General features: G+C 35.5%; 1 protein-coding gene across 1 annotated transcript in view; it reads right to left on the minus strand.

Annotated features, from left to right (window-relative positions):
* Positions 1 to 2,803: 2,803 nt before the first annotated feature.
* Positions 2,804 to 18,189, minus strand: part of LOC308695529 (uncharacterized protein) — a 24,733-nt gene continuing 9,347 nt past the window's right edge. The window contains exons 2-3 of the mRNA XM_081373704.1: positions 8,839 to 9,133; positions 2,804 to 3,324 (exon numbers count right to left, since the gene is read on the minus strand). Of these exons, the coding sequence (XP_081229830.1) occupies positions 2,870 to 3,324; positions 8,839 to 9,106 (723 nt within the window). The 5' untranslated portion in view covers positions 9,107 to 9,133 and the 3' untranslated portion in view covers positions 2,804 to 2,869. The remainder of the gene's footprint in view (positions 3,325 to 8,838; positions 9,134 to 18,189) is intronic.

Below are 18,189 nucleotides of genomic sequence, written 5' to 3' on the forward strand. Positions count from 1 at the left end.
TAATATATACAGGGATTTAATTGGAATGTAGCTTTAAGAAGACTGGCTGCACTTTTACAATATGTTTCTGAAAGGACAAGGCTAAACTTAACGCTTAATCCTGTATGTCTGAACAGCTTAGACCTGTCAACTCCACCATCAGTCTTTTCAGCAGTTCATCTTCACACATGCAATTATCAGTTAACTGTGTTTATGACAGATTTCGTACTCCGTGATTAGTCCAGTACCTAGAATAACATAAAGAAGGTTTTCCTAATGAAAGGGTGAAACATGTATACTCTTAAAAATATTAAGGTTCAAAGGGGTTTTTCAGCCTGATGTCATAAAATAACCCTTTTAGGTGACTTGGGTCTTTAGAAAAACATATATGGGTGAATCTCATAAAAAATTTGTCCAGGTCACATTTCACCCAAAAATCAAAGAAAGGTAAATATGAATTTTTATAAAGAAAATGATGATTATATTTAGAAAAAAAACAATTGCAGAACAATTTGCCAGCAAATTCTCATTACCGTAATTACCGTAAAATTACTGATTATTACTGACTGATTTTCATTATTCTTGTTACTGCAATATAATATTTTTTTTATTTAAATCTGCATAAATTAAAGCTGGTACAAATCATGCACAATGTATAAATAGTTTAAATACTTTTTTTTTTTGCCTTACTGTAATGCGAATCAGTGCAATGAAAAAAACAACAACTCTTATTTGTTTTAAAAATACATCACTTCATGTAAAACATATATTTTTTTATGTCTTTCATTTGATTGAGTCTCAATGACCCAGACATGTTCTTGACTGGTTTTGTGAAATTGAACATTACGTACTGGTGCTTTATAAGCCAGAAACCAATACGTTGATCTGAAGAATCAAGACTTTTGTTATATCTCCAAAGAACCATTTAGCTACTGAAGAAGTACAGCAGAAAATGGTTCTTAAAGGGTTAGTTCACCTAAAAATGTCAATTCTGTTATTAATTACTCGCCCTCATGTCGTTCCAAACCTGTAAGATTTTCGTTCATCTTCGGAACACAAATGAAGATATTTTTGATGAAATCTGAGAGCTTTCTGTTTCTCCATTGACAGCTACACAACTACCACTTTGACGCTTTAAAAAGTTCATAAAGAGATCGTAAGCCTAATCCATATGAATTGAGCGGCTTAGTCCAAATTTTCTGAAGAGACTCGATCGCTTTATATGATGAACAGATTGAATTTAGGCTGTTATTCACATATAAACATTGATCAGTGAACATAAACTAAAGCTCAAACGTGCTGCGTAACACTTGAATGAACCTCATTGGTTCTTGCACGTCAAGCGAACATGCTTGAGCTTGTTGATGTTTCCGTTGATGAATGTTTATATGTGAATAAAAGCCTAAATTAAATCTTTTCATCATATAAAGCGATGGTCTCATCAGAAAATTTGGACAAAACCACTCAATTCATTAGTTTTACGATCTCTTTATGAACTTTTTGAAGCGTCAAAGTATTAGTTGCATAGCTGTCAATTGAGGGACAGAAATCTCTCAGATTTTATCAAAAATATCTTAATTTGTGTTCTGTAGATGAACGAAAGTCTTACGGGTTTGGAACGACATGAAGGGTGAGTAATTGATTTTAATTTCATTTTTGGGTGAACTGTCCCTTTAAGAAGACAGATCCTTGTTTAATGTAAAGTGCTACAAAAGAATCATTGAAGAACCTTTTTTTTTAAGAGTTAAATGTTCCATCTGTATAAATAAAGCTTACAATTACTTCAAGGATAATACATGTATACGTTTGCTGTTGAAAAGGTCTAAATCTGGAATTACTTTCCAAAAGACGACGTATCTCGAGTTGATCATTGTCTAGAAGAATGTAAACATGAACATGTTCATGAGAAATTTTTTACTTTTACGGTCTTTATGGGGCGACACCTTTGGGAAAACATTTGAAGCTGTAATTTTCCCTACTGGTTTTTTGTAAATGGGTGGCCTATTCCTATTTTAAATCTAAATATTTGGGTATAAATTGTCTCAAAGACGAGGGAAAGTGGGATATGATCAGACATGCTTTGGCAAGGCTTTAAGCTCAAATTTGAGGGCTTGATGTATAGTGTGCATATACGTTTCAAGTGACAATGTTGTTTTAGGTAATAACTTTTGGTAGAGATTGGTATTTTCCCACATGTATACCTCTGATTCATATTTCTGACTAATGTAATCCCAGGAAGTGGGTGCGGTAGAACAAGATTCATTGCATGTACATTTCTTCTAAGAAAACAAACAAAAAAAAGAAACGAAGAAAGAAATGAGGTAGTTTTCACAGCTGTGTTGCACTTCATACTTCAGTATTCAGATTCGTAACAAAAGCGAGCAGCGTACAGTTGTCGCTGTAGCCCTCTACCATTTATATATATATATATCTTCGGATAAATACTATTATATCTGTACTTGTTCTTCTGCAGAAGTTTCCAGTGGAAGGCAAAATGAGTCTCCCGCCAGCTTTCGGTCCCATTGATTAAACCAACGATCCGCCTTTGGTTAAAGTCAAGTGCCCTGCACTAATCATAAGTGCCAGTATTCACTGAAAAAAGAAAGAAACAAAACGTATTCCCGTGACAAACTTTCCACAGTTGGCTTTAGACAATTCAGGCCTTGTCTTTTGTGTTTTGTGCATCACTTTTCTGTAGCTTTCATTCTTTCCATGGTGGCGTACCGGAGCATCTTTTTGTTTCTTGTTCTCGAATAGTTTTTTTGGGTGTCGCACACGGTCGCCCCCTTTCCAAAGCTCCTATAGTTACCATTGAATTCTGAAACATTTTCTGATATTTCTATGGTGATGTTTGGACACACTCCCTGAAGTTTCCACAGTTCCCTGAATGTCATACGCAACCGCACGCTCTCGCAGACACGTTCTGGATTGTGTAGAATCTGTCCTTGTTGTCAAAGAAAGACATTTTCTTCTCGAACTTCGTAGGCCGACAACAAGGACTGTAGCGCGCCTTGTCTTTTTTTCCGTTTTCCCGTCCACGCCGGCCTTTCTCACTGGAGCCGTTATTTAACTGCATGTGCTCCATTACAAAGTCATAGTTGCGTCTCTCATGGATGCACTTCCCACTGCAGTATCTGAAGCGCACGGTCTCGTCGCTTTCGTACCCGAGCCCAAGCTCGCTCACCGTGAGCTCGACCTCTTGTAGAGAGCACGGTTTTGGGCCTTTCCGTGCTCGTTTGGTTCTCCGTCCCGTCTCGGTTCTCATCCTCCTTTCCTTTCGGGCCACCAGAGTCGCAATCACCTTCTTCAACTCGCCCTCGGTGAAGCTTTGGAAGAGGTACGAGACTAGAGGAGGAAAAACACCCAGAGGAGAATGTTAATGTTTGCTCTTCCATAATTCAAGAGACTTAATTGAGTTCTTAGGCCAGAAACATACTTTACATCAATGTATGCTTTTCCCAGATTTTTGCTAATGAGCCATTAAACACACTTAACGTGCGTTTGTGATTCTGTGGCGGAAACAAACCTCAGTTCTCAAGGGGCGATTGAGTTACCTTTGAATGTCTGTGTCATTAAACCAGAGCTAGGATAATTTACCATCAGTTCCCTCTGGAGTATATTATGTTTTTTTAGAATAGCAGTTTTGGATTTATGAGTAAAGTAATGTTCATTTACTTTCACGTTTTTTGTTCTACAACATAAATTATACACTATTAGGTTTCAAATGTGAATTTTGAAGCCACTCTTTGTCTGTTTTTTGCTAACAAGTTGCCAAAAAAAAAAAAAAATAGGTTCAATAGGGTTCTTGACTCTAATTTAAAGAACCATTTATGCCAGAAAGGTTCTATGTAAGAATAAATGTCTTACTGTGATGTTTAATGTGTTATTTCAAATTATTTCTAATAATAAAGTATTTTATTGAGCTGCTTAATTCATAAAATTTCATTAATGAATTAAAAATAAATTAATTCAAACTAAATTCATGAAATGATGGGAATCCCTAAAAGGTTCTATATGAAGTGCCTGACGGAACCCTTTAATGTTCTATTTAGAATGTTTTCTTTTAAGAGTGATGTAAGAACTACAACAGTAAATGGATATGTAGCAAGTTTTTTTTTTTTTTTAAATACAGCAAATTAAAAAATTCATGTTTGAGTCTGACTGTGTAATTTACAGTGTGTTGTTGTGGAACAAAAAGTGAAAGTCTCTGTTTGTTAGCCTCAGAATTTATTTTACTCAAACGAAAACACAGGAAAGTCTTGAGGGAACTCATTAAAATGTCAATTCTCTTATGGGTTTTGCTTACAAACTCAACAGCTCTGGGGTAGCTATACATATGCTAACAATAACTATCAAGATACTCTTCAAATTGTTTCACCTGCACGAAAAAGCTCACTGTAGAAGTGTGTGCTAATTCCCGCTAGTGAATCTTGTGTCAACTTGTGCTTGCATAAAGTGTGTTTCAGACCTTAGTAATGTTTGCATTAAGTATCAACTTTGTCTTAGATGTTTTTACTAAAATTCCTTAGAGGTAAAAGTGGACACAGTTGTTGAAATGCTGTAAGAATATATACCTTATTGAGGACGGAGAGCATATTTAATTTGACACGAATGAAAACAAGGCTGAAGGCTGTTGGGTTTAAACATGTTGTTCATTCAATAGGTTGCAATAGGATCATCAGTAGGTCAGCGTGAAAGTGTGTTTTGAATCAGTTCTGCATTGCTGTTGAAAATTGTATATTATATATTAGATTTTACATACATTTTTATTGCAAACTCAAACATTATAGCTGGCTTATATAGAAGCAGTTAAAATGACTGGAAAAAGCATCATTAAGAATGTGTTAAACTACAAACCAAAACGTACTGTTTCGCATCATATATCGTTGTTTAAGGAAAAGTGTGTTTTTGAATTTATGATTGTCTGGCCAGAAACAAAATCCTTATTGTTGAGCCCTGGACTTAATATATATGACTTTGTATACCTTTTGTACTTTTTATTTTCATCTGCGTCTAATTAAATTTTTATGGCATCTAGCCTCACTGTGGTCTCTAGAACTATAAAATGAATGTAAATTGGTTTTGGCCTTTATAGTTAAGAATTTGAAATGTTCAGTATGACTCTAAAGGAGACGTGTGAGATTATACTCGAGTCTTGTTTTCAGGAGACGCATCGGTTGGCTTGAAGTACAGTCGGTAGAGGTCTGCAAGCCCGTTGGGTCCCGACAAAGCCTGACGCGATGAGTCCGTTCGGGCCGGACTCGGGCCATTATTATTATTTTTATTTTTTTTTACAGATCGGGCTCAGTCGGACTCTGGCTCATTTAGCTTCTCTCCTTTCATCGTGCCCATAACATATGTGCAGAGCGCAGGCTACTGTATGAAATATTGTTATATTGATAAAATTATAAATATGCAACGCAATATGCAATTACGCGAGTGCAATGCATTAGGTGACAGTTGACCATGCAGAGCATCAGGGAGAAGTTGGAGCGTGTTGAGTTACTAAAAGTTCCCAAAACTTCAGGAAAAGCTGCATTTTGAAAGAGTTTTGATTTGATTACCGCAACAAACAATGAGCCTGAAGCCTTCAATAGTGGATGCTATTCTTTTTCTTCACAACACTCGCGAATAAACAGGATGATGACCAACGCACTCAGTTCAATGGATTTTTTTATTTATTATATTTTTATTATTATTTAACGTTAGCCAGTTAGTGAAGAGTTCTTTGAAACGTTGTTCTTCAGTAAAGTTACTTAACATAAAAAAAAGGTAGGCTATAGGCCGTAAATATTTATTTATGGACAGTCTGTATTAATATTTATGGGCATAATTGTCGGTGGTGGTGGTACGTTTGAGGCATATAATAAAATTTTACCTCTTAGTAGCGTGTGTGTGTGTGTGCATGCATGCATGCGTGTAGCAGAGACCGCTAAATTGCTAAAAGCTGCCATATAAAGTCATATTTAAACTCATCTGTATGCAAAAGATGTTTGCCAATCAGAATGCAGCATGCTTAAAAAGGTACAGGTTGTTGCACCTTTATTAGAGAATCTGTCAATACAAGCTGTTAATTTGATTTCTTTCTTGTTCATTTTTTGAACAATATTTTGAAACTAACGCATTTGCTAAAATTGTATTTAAAATCACAATCAGAGATTGTGAAAGACACAATCAGTGTCTTATGTTGTCCATATATTCTCTTCTTCTCGACAGTATTTCTCTGTCTGTCTTCCAGGGCTCTTAAAACAATCATGATATTGGTTGTGTTACACTTAAGAACTCAAAGGGCTTGACCTGCACATTTTGTCTCGGATTTACCAGCTTTAAATCTCTATAATGATCAAGGTTGTAAAGTAGGATTACGTCCATCTTTAAGATGGGTTTAGAGCAGTTTTGCACTGACCTTTCGATACTCCATGTCAGTAGTTCCTAACACTTCACATTTGTGTATGTCTCCCTAATTAAACACACCTGATATTAACTCATTATTATGTCTTTAGAGGCGCCAAGACGGGTGTGTCAGATAAGAGAAAGATGCAAAATGTACCAGGTTGAGAGAAAACTGTCCTATATGTAAGATAAGAATAGCTCTGCTTTTCTTTGCAGTCTTTACAAGTCAGATATGTTTTAGGAAAATTGCTTTTGCGTGTAATTGCACACTTTTCATGCAGCCGTTTCAACATACAGTATCTGAATGCGCTAAAGAAAAGGGGCAAAAAATATTCTTGACTATAATAAACTAAATTTAATTTAGGGTGTTTTGGCCAACAACTAGAAATGTTCCTTGAATTATCTTTATTAGATTAAATATTTGCCAGTTTCTACACTTTTGATTAGCATAACTTGTCAGCATGTCACTATATAAATATATTATATATATTTCAATTTAAGGGACGTTTTCTCAAAATGAGAAATCTCCACTTCAGCAGCTTTACAGTTTTATTCCTATCTATATTCTGAAAGTTTTTTACAAAGGGTTTGATTTATATATAGAATTCATAAAAATATGTTGAAAATTTATTTTATTTTTGGCTGTTGACAGTATTTTCTGATTTATGGAGTGATAAAAAGAGACATCCAAAATCCACTCTGTAAAAACATTTAACTATATCAACAATATAAAACAAGAATTGTTAATCTGTCTTTATTCAATGTTTAGATTTCTGTTCTGGAAATGTATGCAAATTCAAGTTCATATTTAATAGATCATGCATTTGCATGTCTAAACATTTAAGGAAACTTCGTCCTCTTGATCTTTAATATTTGGCCACTTCTTTGTTATAGAAATGCTACAGCCACTGTAATTTCTTGAACAAGAACATGTGGACACATCAAAACATGCAAACGCAGAGCAATTTTGAAATTGCAATTAACAGCAGTTTGCATATTAAGAATCACATTGATGTATTCTCCTGTGTTGGCTTAGATTTATAAATGATTAACATTACAAATCTGGTGAAATGGCACACCTTGTGAACCCATATGAACATTATAAGCAAGCAACCCAAACAAATGCAGAGATGGAGTTTGCTAGCCGAGCTGCTGAGATGCACTCCTCACATTTAAATGATAAAAGTGCAACACTTCACATGATAAACACAACGAGCGTCAGATTTTATTCATTACCATATGCACATTATTAGAAACCCAAACAAACAGCACATGCAGAGACTAAGTTCATGTGGAGCAGAATTTACTGTGAAAGGAGACGCTCTGAGACAGAAGAAACTTTAAACCTTCACGCATGTAAATAATTAAAGCGTCGCGCTTCACCCTGAAACAGGACATATATTTATTTAACTGAACATTTCACAGTAGCACTATGCTATATTATGATTTTAAAATGTTTTCAATGTATCATCCAGCCTTTGAAATGGTCTAATAATGCATGGAATTCGCCACTTTTGAAAATTGTAATCGAGGATTTTTGATAATCAAGTACTTGAATTTAATCAAGGAATTGTGACAGGCCTAATGCTGCTATCTACTAGTTAAAGCTGCTCTAAGCGATGTTGGGTGACGCCACTTCTTGTTGACGTTCGAAGTATTGTCAAACAAAACGTAGGCTAGCTCGACCCTCCCTCCCCCTCGTCCCGTCCCCTCCCCCTCCCTCCTCGCTACCTTTCAAAGGCTTTTCCGATGTAAATTCGGGACTTTGCGTGCTCCTTCTCCTTTTCCCTCTTCTTTGCTATTTGTTCATCGGAACGTCGTCTCTTTGGTCGTGTGTCGGCCATATCAAAATTCTCAAGAATATAATTCTAACGTTTGTCGTTGTCGTTGTCTAGGACATCTATCCTCTAGCTAACTTCCCTCTTCATGCTTCTCTCTCCTCCACTTCCCCCTTCATGTGCACTAACCCCCCCACCCCCTCCCCCAAATCATTCTTGTCGGTTATTGGCTAGAACACTGTTTGTTTTGTTTCGTGGTCCAGGCTGGGCCAGTTTGTTTTTGTTGCCGTTTGTGGAGCCTGTGGTGTCTACAGAGACCGCGTTTTTTACAGTGTGTTCAGGGGACAGGCAGCTAGCGGATAGTGAGGAGATGTTTGCTGTATGTGACAAAAAATGTTTCGGCCTAAAAATGCGTCACATCGCTTAGAGCACCGTTAACATTTTTACCCTATTCACCTGCGCTCTTGCCTTAAATATCAAGTGAGCTGACAGATGCTGTGTGTGTGTGGTAACTGTGAACTGATGATATACGAGGTTTTGTGTGACTGAGCAGTGTTGGCGTGTAGTATAAACACAACGGCGACTGAAGAACGACTTTAAATCCTTCCCGTCATGTCTACGTCAACGGCACCTAATCCACACTAGCGCTGTCGCTACATAAGGAAAACCTAAAAAAGGTTTCTCTTACATTCAGAGAGAAAGGAGCCCATGTCCTCCGTGGCTCTGACTGCTCGTCGTGGCGCTGGCTTCCTCGCTGAGGTTGATGATAGTGAAGATGAGGATGATGATGATGATGATGGTGGGGATTCAAGTGCTGAGGAATGTGAGGAAGGGCCTGAAGAGATCTCTAAGGCCTTTGGGTAGGAGGGCCCGACAGGTAAAGTGGTTCTCATAAGCAGGAGGAAAAACGAGGCACCAAACAGGATGAAGGCGATGACCTCTTTCCATACCCTCATCTTAGAGCAGCGTGGAGCATTGAAACTCTGAAAAACAGATGTTAAAACAGGCTCGTCAGGCAACTCATCTCACTCGTGGTGTTTAAGTATCGAGATCTTGTAGTTTTTATTATTGTTTTGGATTTTATATATACAGTAGTCACCATTTGAAGTGGATCAAAACCTTTCATCAAAGTTATACATGAATTTTGAACATATATATATTGTTTTAATGTTTTTTTTTTTTTGTTATTTTGTTGTGTTTTTGTCTTTTTAACTATAATAGCCATGGCTCAGACAGGCTTTTTATCCGTCTTTGAAATATGTGGCTTCCTTCACATTTATTGAAAGCTTTCAATGAACTGTAAAAGTGTTCCTGAGCACAGTGTACAAAAAAATGCATGGTATTAAAGGAATAGTTCGCTCAAATTACACAGTTTGTCATCTTGTCATTTTGTCTTATAATGTCGAAGCCTTTGCATGCAACAAAAGTGGATCGTGATTTATTCTTCTAAAAACAACATAAAAACACTGTAAGAGTAGTTTGTATGCCTTTTGTGCTATATATATATATATATATATATATATATATATATATATATATATATATATATATATATATATATATATACTCCAAGTATATACATTATACATAATGTATAATGTATACATTCCAAATTCACACTGATATTTAACTATGGCAGAATTCATATGTATAGATTGGTATTGGATATTTAATAGTGCATGCTCATTTTCCTTGTTTTTATATTTAGATTACCTTTGCTGTCACCTAACGCTCATTTAAATTTAATTTTTAAAATTACTACATTTAATAAGTGTTAAATGTTATCTTTAGCAAATCTTAAAATAAATATGTAGTGATTTCTAAATTTGCTTGTACCATTTAAAAAAAGGTTATTAGATTTGTTTTAGTGTTTCATTTATATATATGGAATATTTATCAGTATATTTAAGTCATTATTAACTTATAATCTTCCACTTCTCAGTTTTGCTGAAATCTATTTTGCTTTGTTTTGTTTGGGTTGCATCACTATCGGTCATGTGACCCAAAAACAAAGGGCGTTTGGCAGCAAATTAGGACTACTATCCATCTGAAGGACTATTTTTATACTGCTTTTTATTTTTATTTTCAGAACATAGCAATATGAATAACTCCATGTTTCTTTTGTGCATTACATAAAAAAAAGGGTTAGAATGACAGCTAATGATAACACAATTTTTTGGGTGAACTATTCCTTTTAGGGACTTAACCTTTTGTATATTGTACTTTCTTAAGCTTCAACCGCATACTTGGCACAGAGAGTGTTTTTAATAACCCTTAATTATACGATAATAATACAATTTAAAGAATTACAGTCTGCTTTGAATGCTTTGAGATCATCTTGTTTGTGCAGTGTATGAATAGAGGCTCTCTCTTTCAAGTCATGATCTTTTCTATGCAGTGTCCTTTTCCCAATTGATCTTTTCCCAAATCTTTATGAAGGCGTGTCTCTTATAACATCCACCTGGGTGGAGAATGAGATCCGACATCATTGTACACAAGCAAGTCCAAACTATTAGTCTTACGTTTCCTGAGGGGGAATCTTTGTTTGTCGAGATGATCCAGTCAATGCAGGCAGATTTATGATGGTAAACAGACCTTCAGTAGTTGTTGAAATTAAGACAGGGTGAGATGGATCCAGTTTTTGTGCATTGCATTTTTTTTTATAACAACGGTCCAAAGTTTTGCATGTGGGGCTGCTGGTAGAACGTTCTCCACCAGATCAGTCTGTCGGGTTTTGTTTGTTTAGCTATACACATATCTATGGAGCAATCATGAATCTATGCATGTGTGCACGTACTTTTCTTTTACTCTCTCAAAAGGCTGCATTCTTTTCCTGCTGGGAATCTCCTTCAAACTCTGTTGTTTTTGCAGTTGAACATACTGGTTGAAGGTTTTTTTTTTTTTTTTTTTGTTATTACTAGTTACCGTTTTCTCCAGAGCAGGAGGAAGCGGGAAAACTCTTCCCCAGATCAGGAAATGGCAGATGAGTAACATTTAAGGACAAATCCAGACACTATATGTTGGAAGTGTTTTGCCAGATTGACAGTATGGTGGTCTTATTGGGTTAATAAGGGGTTTGGCCGTCAAGTCTAGAGTTAATGTGTGTGACGGATAAAAAGCCTGTCTGAGCCATGGCTATTGTAGTTAAAAAAAAAAAAAAATAGAGAAAAACACAACAAAATGACAAAAAATTAAAACAGAATATATATATAAACGGTGTAATTTTTATTTTTATTTTATATTGCGCACAAATATTTTCATGGGTGATTATCACTTCATCAGAGTGATTCATGTCTGGCTCATACTTCACACAAAATTCAAAAGAAGGAAATATGTATAATCCTAATTTTACTGCACAAAATTAAGCTATGACGAAATTAATGAATATAAACTAGGTGCTAGCTTATTTTTAAGACATTTTTTGCATTGATTGTTTTTTTTTTCCCCTCCCCCAAATTTTATATAATTCCATAAAACACAATCATATTATTGTGATGCAGAATGCAGTGATATTTTCCTTTTTTTAAGTATTTATAGATTATATATTTTTTTTTGAAAATGTAATGAGAATCATCATTAAAAATAGAAATGAAAATGAAATGAGAATTTGGTATAATAACAAAAAATAATGTCATAAGGCAAAAAAATATCCTATAAATAGGTTTCATGTTCTTTGTCATTTGTGACCCTGGAAAACAAAACCAGTCACATGGGTACATTTTCGGAAATTGAGCTTTATACATCATCTGAAAGCTGAATAAATAAGCTGTATGGTTTGTTAGGATATAACAATATTTGGCTGAGATAAAACTATTGTAAATCTGGAATCTGAGGGTGCAAAATAATCTAAACATTGAGAAAAATCTCCTTTAAAGTTGTGCATTTATGTTCATGATTATGCAGCATTCACTCACAAAAATAAATTTTATATATTTACGGTAGGAAAATTACAAAATATCTTCATTTAACTTGATCTTTACTTAATATCCTTACGATTTTTGGCATAAAAGAAAAATCAATAATTTTGACACATAGCCTACAATGTATTGTTGGCTATTCCCACAAATATACCAGTGCGACATGTGACTGGTTTTGTGATCCAGGGTCACATTTTTTGATTAAATGGATAGACTTTGTGTTCCATGTCTCTGTGTGGCCAAAAAAACGAGTCTAAACGAGTAAACGCAAGCTATTATAATTTTTAATAGGAAAATTAATGCCTTTTTTAATAAGTCTGGAATTCAGTTTCTTTTCTGGAAAGCATGCTGTGATTTTTGATGTGTTCTGGTGTCTTTATCTCGACTGCTGTGTGTTTTGGAAACGGCATTATCACTCTGGTCAACTTCGTCGCTTGACCAAATGTAGATCTGGCACGTCTGAACGCTTAAAACTTCCAACAAATGATAATAAATAGATCATTATTTAAGTGAATGTCATAAAAACATGTCTAGCTAGTTTCTACCCAAACTCTCATGAAACCAATGTTACTTGAAAACTCATTATGATCCTCAGAATAGGCTTTCATTTACTTCAAGTAAAGTGTAAATTGCTTTTCCTTCTCGATTTTGGGGAGAAATATGACCTTCTTGATGGGTTTCATGAGATTTGTGTATTTTGAAATCCAGGTTAATCCAAAATGTGTCAAGATATACAAAAGAACACTGATGAACCAATAAACTTTCTCTAGATTCATACGGCATGTGTTATTCCCACTAATGGTTATTCGCCTTTCTGCTTTAATCGTCCTTTAGTTTCAGTACAAATAATCAAACCACAGTTTGAGTTTTCAGAGATGGATGTTTGATTAATTGGCCTGTTGAGGCGAATTGTTTCCATCAGGGGTGTTCTGCTAATTAACTTTATTTACACAGACCGTTATGATGAACGCAATGGACAATTACATTTGAGACATACTTCATGCTGATTATTGAGCCTGACATTAACTGCAGTGTGTTTGATGAATTACGTTATGATGTAATTGTTGTGTATTAAGTGTTACCTCATCATCTATTTTAAACGGCTGTGATCTGATTGATTATGAGTAAAACTTTAGTGATGTAATATTTCAGAGACTGTTACGCTCTTCAAAAAGGGCTTCAGTAGTTTTTTAGTTGTTAAATTATATGGATATACTTTTATGATTAAACCATCAGCGAAGTAACATGTACATGTGTTAAAATGGTATAGTGGGCTTATTATTTATTACCGGTATTATTTTTTTGCACTAAAAATTATTTTAGTTGCACAAGCTGTAATGCTTACACTGTAAAAAAATATTGTTGGTTGAACTTAGTTACCCGGTTGCATTCATTTTGAGTTCAATTGAAATATTTTTTTTTAGTTCATAGAATGGAGATAGAGTATATTTAATAAATAGAAACTCAAAACATTGTTGTCTGAACCACATAGGGTTGGGTATCGGTTGGGTTTTATCCGATACCAGTACCTACTCGGTATTTTTCAAACGGTTCCGGTGCTTAAACGGTTCTTGAAACGGTACTTAACAAAACTAAACCGCACACACTTTATCAAAAAAATAATACCTGAGTGTGTGTGTGTGTGTGTGTGTGTGTGTGTGTGTGTGTGTGTGTGTGTGTGTGTGTGTGTGTGTGTGTGTGAGAGAGTGATTTTCTGATTTCTGATTAAATGAAAAATTGTGCCGTTTAAAAGGCTACTGATGTAGCCGAAAACACTTGAGTTAACATCAAAATTTTGTCTTCTAATATTATGACTTTTACAAAACAGAGAAATATCTGACACTGAGCAGAAATATTTAACACACACAGTATAGCCTCATATAAATATACTTGATATTGATATACTTCATACTTGATATGCAAGATTTGCAGTTGGCATTAAAATACTTGACTTATCCGAAGAGGAACACTGGCAGCTGAACTTGAACTTTAGTCAGGCGTGTCAGAGGTTTTGGGTTCTAATCCGCATTCGTAGTTTATTTTTTTATTTTTTACGATTATGCTCATCAGTGGTTGTATATCAAGCAGGGACACGTTGTGTCCATTATATTTTGTGATTTCACCAGAATGAATAGATAGGCGTCGTCTAGGGCTTAAAGGGATACTCCACTTTAAAATGAAAATTCTGTCATCATATACTCACCCTCATGTTGTTTCAAACCTGTATGAATTTCTTTCTTCTGCTGAACAGGAAGGAAGATATTTAGAAGAATGTCAGTAACCAGACAGTTTCTGGTCTCATTGACTTCCATAGGCTACTAGGAAAAAAAAATACTATGGAAGTAAATGAGACCAGAAACTGTCTGGTTACTGATATTATTCTAAATATCTTCCTTTCTGTTCAGCAGAAGAAAGAAATTCATAAAGAATTGAAACAACATGAGGGTGAGTATATGATGACAGAATTTTCATTTTAAAGTGGAGTATCCCTTTAAATCAAACTTCATTCACGCACATATGAAACCCTTGCATACACATATAGGCCTACTAAGTAGTCATACATGTATACTGCTGAATGCTCAAACTAATATGAAATGCTCAACATCACATCTAAAGTCGCTCACGCACAAACACGCAAACTCTACACACACACACGAGACGCGCGGAACTCTCCGCGCATACTCATCTGAGACGCGAGCACACACACACACACAAACTCTCCGCGCACATAATCATATAGACGGCGCCTCATAAATAGATCGATCTCCGCAACGAAGCGCGCGTCCGAGTGACAGTGCGGTGTGCGCGCGCCACAAGAGAAAACACTGTATCCGCGCCACTGATCGCAGCGGCAACGAGCACTTTGATCACTTGATTTAAAAAACGCATTTCAGCGCTAGATCGCCTCTTATTTAACAAACGAACTAAATTAATGCTCGCTCTGCTGGTTTACTGGAGATGTTTTATTATTGGATCATTCGTGCCGCGAGATGTTTTATAGGGGGCGGTAAAAAAACGTCAGGCACCGAAATCAGGCACCGAAAGTTTCGTTCTTATTCGGTCTGGTTACTACCGTTTACGTCGGAACCGGTTCCCTATTGGAACCGGGTCTCGGTACCCAACCCTAGAACCACATGAATTAACAAAGTTAATTTGACAAAGGTGTGATAAATCATGAAAATAAGGTTTTACAGTGCAAAACTCTTGGGATTTTTTATTTTTATTTTTAATTTTTAAATGTCGACAAAAACTTATTGCGAAATGACGGCGTTTCCATTAACCGATGTTATGCGACTAAAACTTAATTTTTTCCTCTCTTGATAAGTCATGCCAAAAATCATGGCGACGGATGTTGGTAGGTTTATGTATATCCCAGCCACTGCACTGGCCATTATTCTTAATTAAAGGAGATGTATGTGTGTTATCCAATCATTAATGGTAAGGAAAGACCCTTATACTGTGAGCGGCACATATGAGGAGTTTCTGGGTGTTTCTCACTCATTTCTGCTTCGAGGTCTTGATTGTGGCATTTATTTGAGGTTTAGAATCCATTATTCCTGTAATTCTTTTGTCTTTTATGAGTTTAATAAAGAACTCTGTCTTGTATTCTGTCCAAACACACCGCGTCATTACGTTAGGTGACCTGTAAATGCGCAAAAACTGTTTCCATTGCAGTTCTGCAAAATATTTTTTTTTCGAATTGCCTGTAAAACCCCCTCATGCGAGCGTAAAAAAACTTTTTTGCGATAAATGGGAGTTTTTGCGAAATTGACGTGTTTCCATTGGGCGTATTTTCAATTCGCAATTTCAATTTGGTAATGGAAACGCGGCTATTGCCAGGTTTTTAGGCCCTTCTGAAATAGTAAGTTCTTGTAAAACATTCTCCAATTGTTTTATTTACAAAAATATTTTTTTTACAGTGTAGGCTATACATATTTTTGTCCAGATGCCGCAAATGACTACCCTGGAAATCCAGAGTTCTCGCGAGAGCACAAGTTGAATTTGCTCAGCGAGTTTACTCTGGTGTCCAGTAATGATGCTCATTAAATATGCCCTTGTATCCGAGCTGCACCAATCACATCGGGTTATCTGATATAGGCGGGCCAGAGGCGAGCTAAACAGAAGACGACAGCGTTATCCAATTGCGTGCAGTGAGATTTTCAAATGCATGCTTGGTGCCGCCCCTCGAGCTGGCCGATTTTCATTAGTCGACACCAGACCATTAATCTTTTAGATTTAGGTCTGGATTTCCAGGCTAGCAAATGACTAGCATGTAGTGAATCATGTTTGATGGCTGTGATGTAAAGTCTAAGCCTACCAGCTTGTCAGAAGAGGGTCTTCATAAGAAAGCAAAACAAACATTTTCCCTGGAAAGAGAGTGAATGTCTGTTTCTTTTCATCCGTCACAACATTGGTCATCTCACATCTTATCTCATCTTATCTCTACTTGGCAAAGACAGATTGTTTAACAGGAAATCGCATGTTGACATGTCAGTTCATAGTTTCTAAGAAGCGTGTGTCTGTGTAATCTGATGAATTGTTTTTGCAGTAGTCTGATATTATCAGATTGATGACAAGTATGACAGGATGCAATATTCTGTAGAATAAACAAACGTTTGTGTTGTGGAGATCACAGCTGATAATGATCATAATCATAAACGGATAATGATCCTGTCAGGCTCATGCTGTTTAAAGGCTCCTGTGGTGTGTGTGTGTGTATAGGTGTATAATGAGATGTGTCAACTGCTAGAAATGTAAATGTGAGAGCCACAAAGGAACTGCACATAGTATTGCATGTCTACATACAAAAGTCTGGTGTTTGTATTTTTTATTTTTTTTTATGTTTATGAAAGTTAAAATGCTCGTGGGCTTATTATTATAATTTTTTTGCACTAAAATAAATTTTGTTGCACAAGCTGCAATGCTTAAAAAAATAGTTTATATATATATACATATTTTTTTTTTTTTTGGAACTCTGATACTTTTTTTAACAGGATTTTTTGATTAATAGACATTTCTAAAGAACAGCATTTATTTGAAATAGAATTAGTTTGTATCATTATAAATGTCTTTACTGTCATTTGATCAATTTAATGCATCTTTGCTGAAAAAAAGTATTAATTTCATTTAAAAAAAAAATCATACTGACACTGACCCCAAACTTTCAAATGGTAATATAATTTATGTATGCATTAATATAGAATTCAACTAATGTACGTTATAGGTGTGTGTGTATATCTGCTATTTCACAGCGACTTTGGCTCATGACTGTTTTGAATCTTTGTGTTTTTATTATGTGAATTATGAACAGACTTATTGTTCATAATTTGTGAATAATCTGATCTTTTGGTTTATGTCCATCAAGTTCCAAATTAAACTGGTAATATATTTAACTCACTGTATTACACAAACATTGTCACATGGTTTATTTAATACATAAACCATTTTGTGTAGTATGTAGTAGTGCCAAAACCAACTATGTTGTGATTTTATACTGTTACCATGATATGTTATTATTCATTTAGTTTTGCACATTCAGTTCCACCCACCCATAAAGTCACATTTTCTGTTGTCAACTTCAACACGCCCAGCTGTAATTTATATGACTGTGTGTGAGCAAAGTTTTCTACTGGCAATTGCAAATGATTTGAAAACATAAAGTGTGACAAACTACCTGTTTCCTGAGCAAGTCTCTATCAGCTCTGGACAGGATCACACTTTCCCACCGTTTGAATTGAAGTTAGAAACTTTCCACTGATGGAGAAAAGTCAGGAAACCTTAGTTAGTCACTCTATACTTTCTGCTAATGTGCAATTTCCAGGAAATGTACTGAAACTTGAATTCTTGAAAACTTTTTGAATTTCCATGACTTTTCCACATTAAAAAAAAAAAACTTCCATTTTTTTTCTGGAAACATTTCACTTTCCATAGAGATTTCACTCACAAAGAGGATCTTTATGTCCGAAACCTTGTTAAATGCTGATCATAACTAGACTCTAGTAGTGTGAGAACACTCTTATTAATTTTACAGCAATCAAATCTTTCTCGTTTTCTGTCCTGTCATTCACACACCGTTTGCCAAATACTATAAAACACATCAGCTTTGTGTCAGAGCCATCAAC

Source organism: Scardinius erythrophthalmus (genome assembly GCF_964197995.2).
Source record: "Scardinius erythrophthalmus genome assembly, chromosome: 9".
Taxonomy (NCBI): domain Eukaryota; kingdom Metazoa; phylum Chordata; class Actinopteri; order Cypriniformes; family Leuciscidae; genus Scardinius; species Scardinius erythrophthalmus.